The sequence below is a fragment of the Cyanistes caeruleus genome, chromosome 7 (assembly GCF_971803275.1).
Source record: "Cyanistes caeruleus chromosome 7, bCyaCae1.hap1.1, whole genome shotgun sequence".
NCBI classification, from domain to species: Eukaryota; Metazoa; Chordata; class Aves; order Passeriformes; family Paridae; genus Cyanistes; species Cyanistes caeruleus.
The window spans coordinates 29,285,425-29,305,564 of NC_141707.1; the positions used below are offsets into that span (position 1 = coordinate 29,285,425).

Genomic DNA, 20,140 nt, shown 5'->3' on the forward strand with positions numbered 1-20,140 from the left:
TTTGCCAGTTGACAACAAATCACTACATTGGGATGGTTATGCAAACATTTTGAGCATTAGCTTTTCAGCACATGCAGAAATTTCTACCTGACCTCCTCTTTGAGCAGTCATTTGCCATCAGTTTTAAAGAAGACATTGTAGGTGTTTAATCTAGCTTTAGCTAAAAAGCTAAACCTGAAAATGCTTACCAGCTTCTAGAGTGGTTTTATCAGGAGAAGATTCTTGAGTCTGTGGTTGCATTTGTCATCAGAATTTTCAAGGAAGAGACTATCAAGAGGCCTGTGACAGCAAATAAAAAATATGAGCAAAAGTTTTCTCCATAATCAAGAAAGTGTGAGATGAGTAAGACAGTCAGTTGATTGTCTGACTGAGAGATCTCCCTGATAATTTTTGTGATTTTTGTCCTTCCAGAAGTTTTCCAGTGATTCTAGATTTTATACTGATGTGAACATTATAGAAACAAGAAACATGTTGCAGGATGGGAAAACATCCAGATGTAGCAAATACTGTGTAAACAGTGTTATCAACCTCAAGCATTCAAAATTATGAGTCACCTCCCCAAACTGATATTTAGAAATATCTTAGTTTATTTTTTTTACATGAAAATATAGTTCTCTCTGGCTTTATAACCAAGTTAACCTTATACCAAAGATTCCCATAAAATCCCTGTTTAATTTCATAGTTGGGGGTCTTAATGAAAGACTCAAAAGTGGAAGTTTTAAATTTTTGAGTGTTTTGGGAAAGTTGTAAAATTTTTTGTTTTAATTAAATAGTGAAACAGAATCTGTAACAGCTTTGTCTTCAGCTGGTGCTTACCTGTGTCACATCGAAGTACTGTTCTGTTTTGAAAGATACCGTTATTTTAGTCATCAATTTTTTCTGCCCTGTATTCGGTTATCTTTACCAAATTGACAAAAATAACTTTCACTTGCTTTTTTAACTCCTTTTAGTTCTGCAAAACCAACACAGCTGCATGAATGAGATGGTTTTTTCTCTGTGCATTGTCAGTGTGATTGTTTGCTGTGCTCCAGTGGAACACATTTATGCAGTCTCGCTGAAGGCAGTGCACTGTTGTGATTTAACATCTAATTTGGTCTGCTGCTGACTTTTTATTTTGAGGATTGCAGAAGAAGGAACATAGCATGACTGAAATTTTTGGAACGTTGTTTTGTTTCAAAATTGCTTTTCTGACCAGAATTCATGTTCCTGCACCACTAAAGTCTTCTGCTGTTCATCTCAAGTATTTTAAAGAAAACCCCTCACCATTTTGACTTCGTAGAGCTATTAAACTTCCTTTGTCTGTTGCATGTATGGAGAGTGTGTGTAGAAAGGTAGTGCGACACATATGGGAATGACAACTTTTTACTCCATCTGCAATCCCTAAGTATCTAGTCTGAGAATGTCAGAAGTACTTGAAAACAGGTGTGGTCAAAGTCCCTTCAGTCAAATACATTAATGATGGCATACAGTTCTCTCTGCACATTTTGCTTTATAAACTTCTGCTCAAAATAGCATCTTGAAGCAGTAAATTAGCATTTCCTTTCTGTCTGGGAAATGCAGTGGCACAAAAGCTGCCAAACACTGCCAGTGAGCACTTGGTTGATGTTCATTCTGCCTGATCTCCCACACCAGTGAGCATAGGCTGAAATGATTGACATATGATTAGGCTTCCTAAGACCCTTCCTTTTCATTAACATTTCTTGTGTCGTTGCTTTCTCAAATTTTTCACTTTTTAATTACTATGAATGCAATTAGCAAATTTTATTTTAACCAAGAACAGAAGACACCTGCAACTGAGTTAACTTCTAATGAGCCAAGTTCTGCAGATTTCTTTAACCTAGTGAAATTCCATGTTCTGAACTTTCTAACATATAAAAATATTTGATTTTCTAAGTTGTTTTTTTATTTTTCTGAGTATCTTCTGCTCTGCTGTAACAGTAACATTGAAAACTTCTTTGAAATACATTTCTTTATTACTTTGCATTCTCTCTAGAAGAACTATAGAAATACTAGCTAATGTTCAGTCTGTGAAATAAATATAGACAGGAACCAACTAAAAATCACTTCAATGGCACTAAGTTGGTATTTTTCAGATTAAAAAGGTAGCTAGTATTTCTCAGGTTATTGGCATTTCCTTTATCAGTGTTTCTGTCATCCAAATAAAACCAAGAAAAAAGCAGCTAAAATTTTCAGAGTTGAATCAGTGCAGAGCATATGTCACACCTCATACTGTACTAGACTGGAAATGGAGTAAGAGGCTGGGAACCAGGATTTCCTTGCTTACTGCTGGCATATTGCTATTAATAGCAACAAAAGGACGCCTTCAATTATCATCCTTTTCATTGTATTACATTCTTACTGCAGCTCTTCACTGTGGTCTTAATTAAAATGAATTTAAGAAATTTCCATTTAGTAAGCTGTTTCTATTAGAGTTTTGATGCCAGTTAGTTTTTTTCCATATTCTTTGTTACTTTGAGCATGCTTTGACAGAACAGAACTTTAACTTAGTTATGTCCAAGACTCTTAAGTGTGTAATTTTTCTGTTTTATAAAAACCCAAGATATTTGTGTTCTTGCTTGATATTTTCTCAAGTGTCCAGGAGCAATTATGTGATAAGGAGACTGCAGAATTATTAGATACAATAGCCTCAAAATCTAACTGTGAACAAAATATATACTAATATAATATAACTTTTGTCTATTAGCCCAATGGTGGTGTCCCTCATGACAATCTTGTTATGATCAGAATGAAACCAGATGAAAATGGAAGGTTTGGCTTCAATGTAAAGGTAACATTACTTCTATTCCTTTTATGTTTACTAAGGTTATTTTCTGACATTTAGGATTTCTTACTAATTTACTTTGTTTTTAAAGGGTGGATATGATCAGAAGATGCCGGTAATAGTGTCCAGGGTAGCTCCAGGAACACCTGTAAGTTATCAAAAAAACAGACTTGGTAGCAATACTGTGTATCTTGGAGGATGCAATGGAAATTATAAATTATTTCATAGCTGACTATAGAAATTAGTTTTCGCTATAACATTATCAGAACAAAGCAAGTTACGTGCAGTAAGAATTTGATGGGGCTGTATAGCATATTTTTTTAAGTTCTTCAGTCCTCAAAAGTACTTTTTCCTACTGAAACAAAGTTTAATTTCTGAAAATTACAGGCCATTACAGATGCTCAGTATGCACTGGTACTTGAGCTGTGCCATCCTAAAAATACTTTTACTTTATTGCTTTTTTTAGATATAGACATTCAGTAATTTCAATAAATTACATATTGAAAGAGTGTTAAAAATAACTAAAATAGCTAATGTCTTACTTTAGTGACAGATGTAGCTGAGTAAAGCCAAGAAGTAGATTAAAAGCAGACATTATGAATCATTCATCAGGTCTGATTGTGTGTTGTTACTGATGTTTAGTGACTATAAGATTGTCTCCAAACTAGGCACAATATTTGTGAATTTATTGTCAGAAATACCGACCTGGTATTCAGGTGACTGGAGTCAGCTCTGTTGATACCTGTTAGAGTGGAGTTAACCATTTCTTTTTTTTTTTTTTTTTTTGTTTGGTTTTTTTTTTTACTCTTTGAAAGTATTGAAATGTTTGCCAAAATCATTGTTCTCCTGAAATACTTAATAACATGTATAATAATTGGTTTTAAACATTCACTCTGTAGGGAGAAGATAGCTGGTGATGGCTTATGCTCTCTCTTTTCTGCAATGATGTTTAGACTGTCTTTATAATAACAATTTTTATCACCTGATTCCTCTCTCTGGGATTACTGGGAGTTGTGCATTATTTTTTGCCATTACCATTGCAATATTTCAGACCTGAAGCATTTAAGCCCGTGAAATTGATTTGGACATGGTTTTGCCATGTTTCTCCCCTCCCTTCAAAGATAAAAACATCCTGCTTTTTAATTGCCTATATAAAAGGTGATTCAAACAGATGAGCTTTCTCTATCAGCTGAGGGGTAGAGTAGCAGCTGCTGAAAGACATGTTACAGTGCCAGTCACCTCCCAGCTGCACATGGGAATGGCACTGCCTGTGTATTGTATAACACTTGGATTTATCACTTCAATGCAGTGCAGCACACAAAGCAACAGGGCTGTTAGGATTTGAGAGCCTTAATATAGTTAGTTTAAGGTAAAGTTTAAGTTGAAGTTATTTTAAGGTAAGAAATCAGTAATGGCTTGTGTTACAGATGACTTTGTGTTTTTCCCTGAACCTTGCAGGCTGATCTGTGTGTCCCTCGTTTGAATGAAGGGGACCAGGTTGTACTGATTAATGGCAGAGATATAGCAGAGCATACCCATGACCAAGTTGTAATGTTTATTAAAGCTAGCTGTGAGAGACACTCAGGGGAACTTGTGCTCCTAGTTCGACCCAATGGTGAGTGGCTTGTACATCATAATTAAAAATAAAAATCCACACCCTGCTTTCATTATCTAACCTCCATTTAGTGTCCTAGGATGGAATGTTTAACCCGTAAGAAATAACTCCCTTCCCTGAAAAGGAACTGTGACAACACAGTGTATTGATCCAATAATCTAAGGAGTTGTGTATGACTAAGTTTTGAAAGCTAATAAAAAAGTCAGATATCAAGTATTTCTAAGAGAGAGCTAATTTAAATTTTTTTCTCACTCTCGTTGATAAAAATGTCCAGAAAGCCATATAGATATTGAATATATTTCATAAGGTTATTGTTATTCCCTTCAGGAAAATTTAAACCAAACACAAACAAAAAACCCCTCACCAAATATTCAGTGTTTGGGTGACTTTGGAGGTCAGTATATACAAAATCCTTCCATACATTTTTAAAACAATCCAAAACCACTGGTAACATTTCTGCTTGAAAAGTCTTAGTAGAAGTGCTAAAATGCAGTGTAAATAAAAGCTTATGCAATGTGTTCACAAAATACACTGTTGGATAATAGCCAGCAGATGGGCACTGGATTTAATTCTGCAGCACTTCCTAACTACAGTAGAGTTGGAGAGGAAAAAGCAAAATTAAAAATATTGCTGCTTAATTGGAATAATTGAAATTACTTTTGCAGAGTAACTCATCCACCTCATAAAAATTTTTCCCTTATTCACTAATTTGCACTTCCCACTTACATATGCTGTCATTCTGTGTGTTAAATTCTCTTGCAGCTTTTGTGTACTTTTTTTTTCAGACAAAATTATAAGCTTTGTTTGCAAATTTTCTAAAACAAACTAACTTTTTCCTTGTGTGTTGATTGTCTTTGAATTCTGGATGAATATATGTGAGTTGTAGAAGTCAAGAGTTGCCAGTTTCCTTCTTTGTAGTGATGTGATATAATTTATAATTATAATTTATAATTTAAAAACAAGCTTCTGAACAGCATATGTCTGTTATATGTAGCACAGGATGCATATTATTTCTGAGCTTACAGGCAAAGCACACATAGAGCATTGATAGCTTTATAATGCCATGTATTAACTGCAATTTTCTCAGGTGGTCTGCACATCTTGCTCTATTAACTGAAGCCTAGAATGAGTTCTAAGTGAATTGTAAGAAAAATGTAAATGCAGCTGTAGTGATATCAGAGGCATGATGTGAGAATCTGAGATTGGATTGTTATATCAGACAAGACAGGGTAAAATGTGAGTTTTAATCAAAATTTTAGCTGTCAATGATGGGCTTTCACTTAAAATTACTACTACACAAAAAAAAAAAAAATTATTGTGGATTATAATGATCAGTAAAGGCTTCCTGTCTCAAAATCAATGTACTAGTAAATGTAGATTTTTCTACAGGAGAAATGTAGTGGTTTTGCTATTTTAAATAAATTAATTACAGATAACTTTAGTGAAACAGCATCTTCAGTCAGAGCATTCACACCTTTGCTTGTTCTAGCTGTCTATGATGTTGTGGAAGAGAAGCTGGAGAGCGAGCCTGATTTTCAGTACATCCCTGAGAAATCTCCACTTGATGGTGTCCATCAAGATGATAATGCTCTGAGGGAATCCATGATTCAGTTAGCAGAGGGGCTTATCACTGGAACTGTCTTGGCTCAGTTTGATGTAAGTACTATACTGCCTGGAGCTGGTTCCGAGTCTTCTGGGATAGCAATTATTTTAAACAGAGCAGATTTCAGTTAAATTTCAGTACAGTCGGCATCCTTTAGCAAAACAATTCTCTTACACTCTCAAAAGGAAAACAACCAAGGCAAAAATCAATCCTGTATTGAATGTCTTAAGAATACCTAATTGTAGCTTTTCACTTTATAAATAGCTTTATTGATTACTTACACTTTTTGTGGTTATCAGGTATATGCTAATAAAATACTTTCATAAAGATGAAGGCTGAAGAATGTCTACCAAAATATTTATTCTGTACTCAGGACTTCATTCCATGCACAAGTTGCTGTAAAAACTGAATGACACTGAGCTGTTGACATTCTATGGGCATTCTCAATAAGGGAAGGTAAAATAACCAATGGAAAATACTGCCCTAATGTTAAAGGTTAATGTAACTGTGTATTTTGTAAATAGTTGATTTTACTGACATATTTCAGAACAGTACCACATTTTCTGTGAGGCATTAAGCTGCTGATAGCCATGGTCTTTCTTCAGCACTGACTTGTGCCTTGGTGATACCCATTTTAAATACATAAGAACGAGTGGCTTAAAGCAGGAAACAATAGTCTGCAGAACACAGCAGTGCAAATTCTGTGAACTCACCAAATGGAGACCTAGCATTATACTTTGCAACATACATTTATAAAATATATTTTATATACTATTCTTTAAGAACTTTGGTAAAATTTCCTTTTATTATTAGAAAGAGTAGATTTTTTTCTAAGTTATTTCAAATTCTGTTTTAATGGAAGTTTTCATTCTCCCTAGCAGGTTCATTGTGTCAAACGTTTTTAAGCTAATTTTTTTGAACCTGCATCATTTCACTGATATTTTTTGTAGCACAAGGGTTGTGGCAATGCATGACTAAGGCATGAAAGGGCAGGAACCTCTCAAAGGCAATTTTGTGCAGGAAAAGTGAAAGGTAACCAGGATTTGTTCTTCAGTTATTGGAATACAGGAGAACATCTGGGGAAAAAAACCCAAAAACTCTGACTGAAACAAGTGCAATGTAGGTAGATGCCTATACTCACATACATACATACACAACATAATCTGCTTGCCCCAGATGACCAAGTGGGATGTCACTACCAGTGAATTCATTTACCACTATACAATACTGTTTTTTCTCTGGATCAGCATCCTAGAGGAAGCTTGAAATTTAATGTTCACTTTGTCTTTAAACAAATTTTGGTTACATTTTGGTTATTTTCAGTGATACCAGATCACAACTAAATTTATAATGCTTTATTTTAAAAGAATTTTCATGTTTTGAAATGTTGAAGGTACTGTTTATTGATCCCTAGTTTATGTTCTAAACAGCACCTCTTTTTAGAACTAATTCTATTTAGGTAAATGATGAATCTATTGCACCTGTTATGTTCTGACTGTCAGCTTTGTCTTTTAGCAATTGTATAGGAAAAAGCCTGGAATGACAATGTCTTGTGCCAGATTACCTCAAAACATTTCCAAAAATAGATACAGAGACATTTCGCCTTGTAAGTATTGCTATGTGTGTATATGTGCTCTAAAAGTATTTTACTGTGGTTAGTAAATAAGTAACATCATTCTAAAATTTTTTTCAGATGATGCTACACGGGTTATTTTAAAAAGTAATGAAGATTACATCAATGCAAATTATATAAATGTGAGTAGTATTTTTCAGAAGTGCTTCTGACATTAAGTAGTTCTACAGTTTTTCGATGAAAAATTGATTTTAAAAATCTATTTTTTATAGATCTAGTTCAGGCTAGAATGGCTACTAATCCTCTAGTCAGATGATTTGAAATTTCCTGTAGATATATTTACTTCCTAATGTTTTGTGGCACATCTTTTTATAAATGTTAAAGTCTAACCCCACATTTAATGTGAAAAGATGCAAACTGAAGCCATCCCTCTCCAGAGCAATTAATTTTTCTTTTCTGATTACTTTTCTGACAGTTGTGTTCAACAACAGTAAAGTTTAATTTGGCATCAGTTTCTTTTGCATCTTGTGTTTTTCATTGTTAGTGACAGCAAGATTACAGCTACTTTAATGAAAAAACCCAGATCTTAAATTCTGAGATCTGTATTTTAAAAGCTAGTGTCAAAAACCCACGGAGCAAGAAATATTTGCATCTGAATTATTTGCCAACTGCTCTGTCGTTTCTTTTTTCAACCATTAATCTTCATTATGGCAACTATATGACTGTCAGTTCGTATGTAAAGTCTATTTGAATCTTTGTAGTCATTTTGCATGTGAAACCCTTAAAGAATTTTTATCTGTGCAAATTCATGTTTGCTAGCCTTAAGAAATAGAATTAATGTCATGGATGTTTTTTTAAAAATTAATTACTAAACTGTAAATATCTGATGCCTGACTTCCATTTGCTGGAATTATTTCAGGAACTGAAATAATGAGTTTGTCTTTTCTTAGATGGAAATCCCTTCTTCCACAATAATCAACCAGTACATTGCTTGTCAAGGTCCGTTACCGAACACTTGTCCTGATTTTTGGCAGATGACTTGGGAGCAAGGCTCTTCTATGGTTGTAATGTTAACAACTCAAGTAGAACGGGGCAGAGTAAGTAAAACATTTCTTTACATACAACTTCCATAATCTTCTGAAAAACTGAATATATTATGGTGGCATATAATATGACAAGGGGGATAGGAGGAAGTGGTTCTAAACTAGAAGAGTGTAGGTAGAGTAGATATAAAGAAGAAATTTTTACAATGTGGGTGGTGAAATACTGGCACAAGTTGTCCAGAGAGGTTGGTGAATGTTCATCTCTGGAAACATTGAAGGTCATATTGGATGGGGATCAGAGCAACTCAACCTAGTTGGAGATGTCCCTGCTCATTGCAGGGGGTTAGACAGGACGGCCTTAAAAAGTCCTTTCCAACCAGAACTGTTCTATCATTCTGTAACTGTTTTTCATAAGAGCAGTGCATTCCTAGTTCTTTTGCAATGATGAGTCTTAGATTTTAAACCTTCTGGTGTTGTTAGTGCAGCTAGTATTTAAACTTTATTCCGTCCTGAAATGCACTAAACTCTTCATGTATTTCCTAAAACACTTTCAGTCTGCTTTGTTTGATTTACTGTAAAGTAAAACACATCTAGAATTCACCTTCATAGAATTTTTTTCTCTAAACTTCAAATGAGAGAACGCAAAAAAGTTGTATCAGTTTTCACAGAGTACTTCTTTGATATGTAGTGAGATTAATTTTTAAGGCAGCCTAACATAGCTTTGTAGTGTTAATGTCCCATGTCTGAATAGCTGTCTTATCAAGAATTTTCTTAAAACTTGAATTCTAAAATTTTCCATAAAACATTATTCTGCGGCTATAAAGATTTGTTTAATCATTACCCTTCAATCTGTATATAAAACATGTTAAAAAAGAATACTAGTAATAGAGTAATTAGAGTTCAAATAAATAAAAACAATTGTGTATGGTTCTGTGAAAGGCCTCAGGTGTATTTTGTGGCATTTTTGGTTTTCATTTAAGCTGTAGCTTCTCCTTAATAGCTTTGGATTTTATACAATTTTATCCTTTGGAGATAGGCAAAACTATCAAGTGTGGTCATACACAGAGTATAATTCCAGAGTTATTTGGTTTAGTCTGAAGCATTCACAGTAGCACTGGCTGGTTAAGTGTGTGGACAGAAATGACTGTCTGGAATAATAGTGTAGTGGAATTCCTCCAAATCAGGACTTCTTTCAAAGATGGATTTAGAGTGGGTTGTGGCTGTTCTGATCACTGGGACTGTAGTTCAGCTGTCTGTATATATTCTGACTTTTTGATAACTATGTATTTGCTGTGAGGTCAGGCCTCTAAATAGAATTAAAATAATTGAAGGGAAGTTTCAGTGTTTTTAAACCATTTTTCAGTGACTCAATGTTTGCATGATGCTGCCTGCTCCCAAATAAACATGATTAGAGGGAATTTCAGTACAAGTGCCCTTTTACTTAGAGTTTTTTGCAGATCTGCTACGAACAGACTTGCAATAGCAGTTCTCTGAGGTTCCCCCACCCCTTCAATAATGATATTTGTGGAGTTCTTTGGAGAGCTGCTTAATAATGAAATAAAAGGACTTATCTGTCTTATACCCATAGGCAGACTCCCTGCTCTAAAGCTGATCATGAGGCTTCTGACATCACTATCCCACTGCATGCCGGGATGTCTCAGTGGAGCAGGAAGTCTGCAAATCTGGCTGCTCTTAAAGACTCGCCAGGTGGGTTGGAAATGCAAAAGTACACTTGAGCTGAAATTACCTCTGTCATTAGGCATTTAAGCCATATATCAGAAAGTTATAGTGTTTGAAGCTTTCATTCACATTTAAGAACTTGATTGGGAGTCTCTGAAGTCCACCATCTTCATCCCCCTGTTTTCTGCATTAGTTTAGCATTTTTTTTTTGTTGCGTATTTCCCTTTTTTTTGTTTGTTCTTTTCTTATATAAATGTACTTTGAGAAGATCAGATTAGGATTTTGGAGGTCAGAAGTGTTTATAAAGCAGCATTTTTGTCACTCAAGTGTTAAGACGGAATATTTATAGATAAACCCTTTAAAAAAATTTAATGGAAATTAAAGGCATCCATCTTCAGTAAACTATGTGCAAGACCTGGTGCATGTGTCCTCTTGTAAAGACAAGCAGGAAATCTCTGTGATACCTTACTTTATAAACAGTAATTAGGTAACAAAGTCAATTTGGTAAGTAAATAAATAGTGATTACAAAATAATTTAAATAATTTGTAACAAACAAAAGTATAAAAACTAGAGAAAATGAAAATAATACTGTGAATTTATACACAGGCATCTTTAAAAATGTGTTGATCTTAGGTTAAATGCCATCAGTACTGGCCAGAGCCATCAGGAAGCTCATCATATGGGAATTTTCAGATTACCTGTCATTCAGAAGAAGGAAATCCTGCTTATGTCTTTCGAGAAATGACATTGACTAATCTGGAGGTAAAATCTTAATGTATTTTCATGTATTAATCTGCAGAATCCTTGGATACTACCTAAAATATACATAGATTTTCTTTTTGAATTGGTCTCATTTCCATGTAAATGGAACTGTTTATTTCTAGAACCCTCTAGAAAGCTACTCATTGTCATCTACTTTCCTAGGACAAATTTTGTCCATAGAATGATAACAGACCTTTCATAAGTGAAAATATCACAGAGGTTCATTTTTCATAATCATATTAATTGTATCATATGAAGGATATATTATTTATCCTAGAAGTTTTTATTGGTGTCTTTCATAACTTGGCCAAAGAAAAAGACTAATAAAAGAACTTGGGAAACTTTTTATTCCCATGATGTTTTCAGAACATGAGAAATTTGAGGTGTTTCATCATCACAACTGAAAGTCTTTGTAGAGGCAAACAGTTCTTAATTCCATCTTGAACAATATGAAGAACAAGATGATGAAAGGTAAATCCTGCTGAGAGAAAGATGAACCTGGAGTTGTGAATAAATGTAAACAAGGACCTTTTTGAACATGCATCGCATGATTTTCAGGGCATGTGTAGTTTTCAGAGCCTCCCCAGCCAGCATTTCAATTTCAGAAATGTTTGGAAACAAGTATCTGGAATTTAGTTCACATACTTATTTGTCGATGCTTGAGTTACTGGTTGAGAAGCCAGTTTTATTGAGCTGCCTTTTAGTCAATTTGCAGTTAAAATTCCTGCCCTGTGTCCTGTTGAGACAATTGCTCATCCTCTATCAGCCGTGGAATCTCTGTAAATTATTCAGTGCCTAAAGGCTATTTAAAGTGCAGTAGCTCCTCTTTTGAAATTCGACTCTGGTTGCTCGGGATGTCCCCTCCCCTAACCAGGGGCCAATTGATTATATTTGTGATACCAGAGTAAGAGCCAGGAGAGAGTGGAGAACAAAGTCATTGTGCCTTGTAGGTGTAGGAGGTGCAGATCAAGCCAAAACACTGCTGCTGTTCACACAGGGCCTGAAGGAAAGCTTTTATGTCTGATCTCCCCTCCCTGCCTCACTTCTGTCATTTGATCTTGTAAGATACTATCTCATTCTGTTAAATTTGGTTTGCTAAGAATATGACCACCTTCTTGTACATCTAGTGTTCAGTTAAATTGCAGGTATCCTTCAACTGCTTTGCTATTAGGTGCTCGGTAATTTTTTCCACCTGTTGAAGATGTAAGCATTTGTGGATTTCCTTTTTTCCTTTTAAGAAAAAAAAAAAAAAGAAAAAGTGATTATAAAATTCAGGATGACCAATGATTAACACTAATAAAGCACTGCTAGTTGCCTGAAGCCACTTTAATTATGGGTACAAGTTGCTATAAATGTGCTGTTGATTTTTTTTTTTATTATTCTTTTTTGGTGCTCTTTTAAATGGGACTTGAATTACCCTTGATGAAATTTCATGTTTCTGATTAGAAAGAGGAAAGCCGCCAGCTAACCCAAATCCAGTACATAGCATGGCCTGATCATGGGGTTCCTGATGATTCCAGCGATTTCCTAGATTTTGTGTGTCTTGTGCGAAAGAAGAGGGCTGGCAGAGAAGAACCTGTTGTTGTTCACTGCAGGTATCAAATTTTTTTCCAGTTTTATCTTATTTTATTTAAATCTTCAAAATGAACTTTTTATGATCAAATAGCTACTCTGTGCTTTGTTCTTGAAATAAATATTTCATAGTATCTGCTTTGGGGATGACAGGAAAACTCAACATTGAAATAAAACAAATACTTAATGTGGTAATCACATTTCAATAAGCAAAATTTTGCATAGCAACATGTGTTGGATCTGTGCAGGCATTTTGCTAGGATGTTTTGTTTTGTTTGCAATTTAAATGCTTGTTGTAACAATCAACATAATATTTCAGGGAAATGGCAAAAGATACTTGGTAACCATGAGGAGTAGGTTCCTATTCTACAAAGCTCTAGAATAGCTGTGTAAATGATCCATAGTGGAAAATGTGGGTGGCTTATTAAAAGATCAATTAAAAAATATTTTCTCTCAAGTCTGCAGTCTTACTCTACGTGGTATTTTGATGCATAAATTAAGATGACACATTTTTCTCAATAATTCACCTTTGTTGTGAATTAAAGTAACTGTTATTTAGATCTTAACATACACATGAAATGTGATTTTTCTTTTTCTTGTGCCATACTTTTTAATAGCATTCTCCATTCCTGTAGTGAATTTCAAGATCTTAATAATTTAAAAATACGTAATTAGAAAACTAGAATAATGCTAGTTGTTTTCAAATTTACACGTGCTATCACAATTCTTGGGGAGCAGTTCTGTGAATAATATTTGACCTCTCAATTCTGAATACTCCCCAGAGCATTTGGGTTCCTGAGTCAGGAATATATCATTCTTTTCAGAGAGAAACTAAGAAGTGTAAGTGATAAAATATATTTAAAGAATACGAGTAAACTAGACATTTACTGAAGGAGATGGAAGAAAAAGAAAAATAAACCTTGTGTATCAGAAATTGTATTTCATTAGTTCTGCTCTTAAGTTCTGTTTTATGCAGGTCAGGGTGAATCTTACTGACTAGGGAAACTAGTACCAGAATGACAGTGCCTTAACTGACACTGCTTCTCAGCTTCCATTATTGATATACTTTTGGTTAATATGGTAGTGAAAAGATGGTGAAAATGGCAGCCAAATACACCCTCTATGATATAAAGCATGAAAGTCTGCAGAAACACTGCAGCAATATTGGAGAGTAGGAACAGTTTCATTCATCTCAAGGAGGTGCCAGTTTAGATCCAAACTGACCATTTCAATTTGTAATTGAAGCTTGGATGAAAAATTTATGTTTCACAGAAGCAAAGAGATGGAATATCACAGTTGAACATAATTTACTTAATTGGCCCAACTTGGCGGCTCTTGGGAGGTATAACCAAATTCCAGCAGGGAGTCAAGCAGAAGGAGCCCAGGTGTTCCTCCATATGGTGCATGCACTCTATTTTTAACATCTCTTCAGTATAATAGGACAGGGCATTAGTGCAACAAAATTTGTTTTCAGGACTAAGCCACCAGCTTTAGTGTGAAGAATCCAAGTAGCTAATAGAAAATTATTTAATTTTACAATAATTATAATAATAACTTAGAAACTAAATGGTCCAAACCCACAGAGATTATAAGGCAGCAAAGACCTTAAGGAGCTGGAAAGGTTTTTTATTATATTGAGCTGCATAAACCACTCATTTCTGATGCTGTGTCATGTGGGGTTTTTTATCTTTGCGAGGTCTTACTAGTTTTGTTGAGCAGTTTCTAATTCTTGTTCTAGATGAGATGGGGAACCACCCATCCTGTCCATGCTCTTCATAATTTTCATGCCGTCTCAGTGTTCTATTCCATCAGTCAGTGTTCTCTTTTTCTAAGCTGAAAGTCTATCCTACCTTATGTTTGTCACAGGAAAATTTTTGCATTTTCCATTGTTGTTGTCCTCTGATTCTTTTGAAATTTTAAAATTAATCATTAGGTTCTTTGACAGATACTGTTTGTTCCTGCTTGGATTTGATAAAGCATTCTGCATTTAAGTTCTATATATATAAGTTCTAGAAATATGAAATACTACTGAATCATTTTATATAACCAGCACACTTACAGCTTGTCTTAAAATTCTTATGACATCACTGAAACATAGAGTAGCTTTAATGCCACCTCCTGGTCAAAGATTTAAATAGTAGTTTAGCCAGACTTAATTTGAAGTAACTCTTTAAAATCAGAACAAGTAACTTTCAAAGTTTGAAATGTTTATATTAATAACTATATCCAAATACTTTGGTTTATTGTATGAGTTGGGATAATGCTGGCATTTCAAAATATGTATTTAGCCCTGTACTCAAATATGGGGAAACATTTGTTTTCTGTTTCAAAAGTGGAACATTAAGTGAAAATTGAAACTGTTCATTGAATTCAAGGTTAAATATTCAGTCTTTAAGGCTTGCTATTCTGGAAAAGCATATGTGTATATAAAACAAGGTAGATTAGCCTTTTGATTCATTTTATTTTTAAGGGAAAAAGTTTGTAAGCTCTCTTGATAATTTTGCCATTCTGACGTGTATGTTATGGTACTTCCTTGTCTTGAAAGGGATTGCTTTTATGTATTCCTTTTCAATCTATACAATCTAGATCTATATTGTACTTTTTAATAACAAGAGAACAATCCTTATTGTCACCCTACAGAGATTTCTAGTAATTGTTCTTTTCCTTATTTGGAAATAGGAAGGTATTAATCACTTGAGGGACATGAATATAATTTTATTGGCCCAACATTCCAGAAATCATTTCAGTAATGGTCAAACTGACACAACATGTCCAGCATATGCTGGTGTTTTGTTATCCTCTAGATGTTAATGTGGTTTATAATTAACAAACACCTCTGTAAGTTCTACTCAGGGGAATGGCTGGATGGGGCAGTTCCTCTTCCAAGGAGTGGCAGTTCCATACTGATGGGTTTTGCTCTGTTCAGGCGGAACCGAGGCTGCTTGCAGACACAGACACAACCTGTCCAATCCCTGCCCCAGCAGTGTGGGAGTCATAATGATCAACTCAGAGAATCCAGGAGAAGGAAGGTCTTTTAAGTATGAACTGTACTCCAGACACTTGATTTCATTTTCCATTTTGTTTTGTTGTTGCTTTTCCAGTGCTGGGATTGGACGGACGGGGGTTCTGATCACGATGGAGACAGCGATGTGTCTCATTGAGTGCAATCAGCCTGTTTATCCTCTAGATATTGTAAGAACCATGAGAGATCAAAGAGCCATGATGATCCAAACACCTGTGAGTATCATCCCTGCTGTTCTCTGTTGTAGAACAATAATTTCCTATGATTCAGTCATACTGGGTGGATTTTTAATATACTTGTTGATCATATTGCAGAGATCACCTTTACCCAGTGTAACTATAGCCTTGGCTCCAGGCAAAAATAAATTCCTGAGGCTACTGAAAAGGAGCAAATCTTTAAATTTCTACAGGAAAAAAAAAGCACGGCTGTTTCAGGGATGCCTGTCAAATAATGACAAAAAGGGTCAATTTTCAGCAGTGTAAAAATTGCTCAGAGAAGAAAGCAGGAACCTAATTCCAGGTGTTGGGTGGGAATAGTATAAAAGATAAACACATAGAACCAAGACATGCAAGAGAAAACTTCAGCAATGAAATTAAAGTGATTTTATGTTGCCTTAGTTGTAAGGGAAATAAGTACTCGTGTTTCACTAAAAAGTTGTTGTATTCAGGTAGCACAGGAAGGATGAGAAAAGTGATACATGGAAAATAGTGAAGGATGGCTCTTGCGGTTAGTGACAGTTCTCCAGGATGGATAGCTATCTCTCTACCATATGTAGAGGGGGAGAAGGTGTTATTAGCAAAGGTAGGAGTTGAAGTGGTGAGGGTTTTAACTGCATTTTTTCACAGTATGTATCATCTGGTCTCTTTTTTTTTTTTTTTTTTTTTTTGTTTTCTTAGAAAACAAAACAATGTCAAGATTCAGTGAAAAGCAGATGTTTAGTGCATCAGAGAGAGGTGGACTAATAAAGGAATTGGTTTTTCTGAGGTTTCATGAGCAGCAGCCGTTCCCGTTCCTCCGCTGGCAGCCTGGAGCTGGGCTTCTCTCGCTGTCCGCACGGGGGCGCTGTGCGCGGCCAGCTCGCAGCCTCGGGGAGCGCTGGGGACAAACGCGGCTTTTACACAAATGGAGAGAAATGGACTATTTCATACACACCCAGGATACAGAACAGCAAATAATAGAATCAGGATAGCAAATAATGGCTCTAGTGCTAGATATGCTAGTGCTCCCTTTTAAGACCTGACGTCACTAACTGCTGCGTAGAGAGAGCTGTTCTACAGCACTGAAACTGCAGATGTGCTGGAGTTCTAACCAGCACAGACACATTGTGCAGGATGCAGTGCGAGTTTTGGCGCTGTGCATTTATTTTGGTTTGCTTTCATTATATTCTAATTTGATTACTGTCGGGTTTTTTAACTATTATTTGTATAAAACAGTCATCTCCGTGTGTGCAGGTGCTAGACTTGGATGTATTGAAGAGTTAGACATTATATAATGTTAAGAAACAGAGATCTGCATTTTTAAAACATGAAACAGTTTTCTTTTAAATCAAATTCTGACAGGGAGGTGTCTGTAACATGCCTGAATTAATGTAAGTATGAAAAAGTGATTTGAAACTATGGCTTCTAAATCCAAGGGCATGGAAACCTCAGGTCAGTGAAACTTCAGCAAGGAAATAAAGAGCAGAAAATTACTAAATAGGTGATGTTGTAATAATAATAATATTGGGGTTTTGGGTATGACTTTTGGTATATATTTCAAAGTGCCATTCATCCTATTCTTCTGTTGAGAAACAAAATGCTCTCATCTAAAGTTCCTTTTCTATTGTGTTTCCTAAACTAACTTTGAACTACAGCTCTTGGCCTGTCAAGAGAATGGGGTGGGGAAACTTGAAGCCTTTTCAATTTCCAAATGACATTTTTCAACTGCATTTCTTTTCAATTTACTGAATCTACTTTCCTTTTCAGAGTCAGTACAGATTTGTATGTGAAGCTATTTTGAAGGTGTACGAAGAAGGATTTATTAAACCTTTACAAACATCACTGCATAAGTAAAGAGCAAAAAACCTATGACATCAATTGAGGAATCCTGTCCTCTCTAATGAACTGGCAACATTCTTTGTGCCATAATACTGCTTGCAGGAAATGATAGTGAAGTACAGCAAAGAATTGACAAAGGACTTTGAAAACTTCAGCACTGTTGCACTTTACGTTGAAACAAAAATCAGTCTCTGAAACTCTTCTAACCTTCATCTGTTTGAAGACTTTATTTCACGATTTGCTCCGAACAAACCATAAACTGAAAGAACTAATTGTGTTCAGGGTAATCTACGATATTTCATTGTAGTGCCATATACTGCGCTTCTGGTTGAATTGCTACAAACAAGGCTTGGAATTATTTCACTCTGTTTTACACCCATATCTCTTAAAATGAAAAATTAAAAAATACACTAAGCCATGGGCTTTTTCCAGTGCTAGTTTTATTTACTATGTACAGATTCTCACAGTTTTGTTTTTTACAACATTAGCAATATTGCCAATACTAGATAGATACACACTGCCTACTGATGCAGCACACTTTGTCCTACACCCTTACTAGAGACCAGCTGGTTGTTAGAGGAGAGCTGGCGTCTGTTAAGCCAGCAGTAGCTGCATAATGCCCACTTACCAGCATCTTGTACAAAATAATAACAATAAAAATTTTAAAAAAACAACATATAAATAAACAGCATCTCTTTGGCACAGCTTGTGTGTCATACACTGGTGTATTCTGATTCGTGTGATTTCAGATTATGTGATGGGAACTAGTGCATGCATTATGTCTTAACCCCTTAAGTGCCTTGAGACTTACAGCGTACATCCAGTGAAAGGCACTCATGATTCCATGGGGGTGGTATTGTCCTGTCATATTTATCTTAATGGGTTCAGATTTTTTAAATGGCCCTTGGTGCTTAGAATGTGTTGTTACCACAAGGGGTCATGGAAATACCATTCCCTCTTCCCTTATACAAGTACTTGTGTGCTACTCTCTGTAGCAAAAGCACCTCTGCCAACTTAATGAATGAGCATTGTATGCTGCTGTGTTGTAATTATATGAAAAATCTGACACATTCCTTCATTCCTTCCAACTAGAAACTTACTAGCATCTTACTATGAAATGCTGGTAGGTCATTAGAAGCTGATACCTTGATTTATCCTTTTATTGAGAATAGCTGTTGTACTCGATTAGACATAATTCTTTAATAGCACTGATAATTAAGTTGAACTTACAATCAGATGTGATCTAATTCCATTACCTTCTAACTAACTTGTTAAGTCCTCATAGTTGATTTCAAGCCATGTTCGTACAGGTCTGCCTTTTATTTTCTTTTTTTTGTTTGGAGGGGAGAAGGGAGGAGAACACTATGAAGTTATCCTAGAACTTAATTTTCATTTCATAATGACCCCAGTCGCCTTCTGTTATGCCTGTGCAAAATTGTTCCAGTTGGTATGGGTTGCTTCTTATTTAAGTAGGTAGAAGATTTGTAAGAAATGTCTGTCTGATACAGTATCTGAGCTCATTCTAAAGATGCATAAGTGTCCCCATTTTCAAATATTTTTCTATATAGGAGAAACCAAGTCAGAAGCAAGGTACCCAGTGTAATATATTGTAAAAAAAAAGTCACTTATCTGACTGCCCTGTGACAGCATAACATTGTGCCCTCTATTTAAAAGTTTTAATTTATTGTATTGGTTTCCTGAAAATGTTTATCCATTAAATTTTGTTGTAAGCTATATATATAGCATAGAATTAAAATGGAAAGTTCTACGCTAAATAATTTTTAACTATTGAAGAATTATATTGTATAATATACTGTGTTCTATGGACATTTGAAACAGATCAGTTATGAACTATTAAATGAAAAGGGATTCAGGCAAAGTGAAATCCTGGTTTATGACTTAGTAATGAACAAGAACCACAATGCCAAATGGAAGATAGAGTTTTAAATATTTTTAGAAAACAAAATTATATTAGGAGGGCTGTGGCTCTGTTACTTATATTTCTAGATTTGATGCTTAAGTCATTGTTATCCCTCAGTGAAAAATAAATTTTACAAGAATCTCTGGATCTGAACTGAACTGAGGAAGAGTAATATAGTAGCTTTAATCTTAGTTACATTTTAAGCCATTTGCAACAAAAATTCTTTTTTATAATTCTTTAACTCCATGTGATGAGGTTGTTAGCTGAGTTGCTGGCTAGTTGGAACGTTATATTGACCTCAGCACTTAATGTCCAAAAAGTAAAATAATTCATCCATTATACTAAAATAAATTTTCTTCACAGTCAAGTTGTAAACAAAACTAGCATTAGCCCTGTTATTCTGAGGGAAATCAGAAACAGAGGTTATAGCAGCATTATATAGGATTGGTATGTTACATCTTTAAATATTCTTATGTACAATTACCATGGCAGTTCGAGTTCAAAAGACCCATTTATACCACAATTAAGTG

The 20,140-nt window shown here is 35.0% G+C and overlaps 1 protein-coding gene across 45 annotated transcripts in view; it reads left to right on the forward strand.

Annotated features, from left to right (window-relative positions):
• Positions 1–18,107, forward strand: part of PTPN4 (protein tyrosine phosphatase non-receptor type 4) — a 167,030-nt gene extending 148,923 nt beyond the window's left edge. For 37 of the 45 annotated variants that reach the window (XM_086897642.1, XM_086897606.1, XM_086897641.1 and 34 more), the window contains 11 exons: positions 2,705–2,788; positions 2,874–2,930; positions 4,241–4,397; positions 5,887–6,053; positions 7,516–7,606; positions 7,694–7,755; positions 8,524–8,670; positions 10,931–11,059; positions 12,506–12,654; positions 15,733–15,868; positions 17,618–18,107. In XM_086897642.1, coding sequence (XP_086753768.1) covers positions 2,705–2,788; positions 2,874–2,930; positions 4,241–4,397; positions 5,887–6,053; positions 7,516–7,606; positions 7,694–7,755; positions 8,524–8,670; positions 10,931–11,059; positions 12,506–12,654; positions 15,733–15,868; positions 17,618–17,704 — 1,266 coding nt within the window. In that variant the 3' untranslated portion in view covers positions 17,705–18,107. Of the gene's footprint in view, positions 1–2,704; positions 2,789–2,873; positions 2,931–4,240; positions 4,398–5,886; positions 6,054–7,515; positions 7,607–7,693; positions 7,756–8,523; positions 8,671–10,204; positions 10,324–10,930; positions 11,060–12,505; positions 12,655–15,732; positions 15,869–17,617 lie in introns of all 45 variants that reach the window. The other 8 variants (XR_015289219.1, XR_015289225.1, XR_002866004.2 and 5 more) reach the window with 1 other exon arrangement.
• The last annotated feature ends 2,033 nt before the right edge of the window (positions 18,108–20,140 follow it).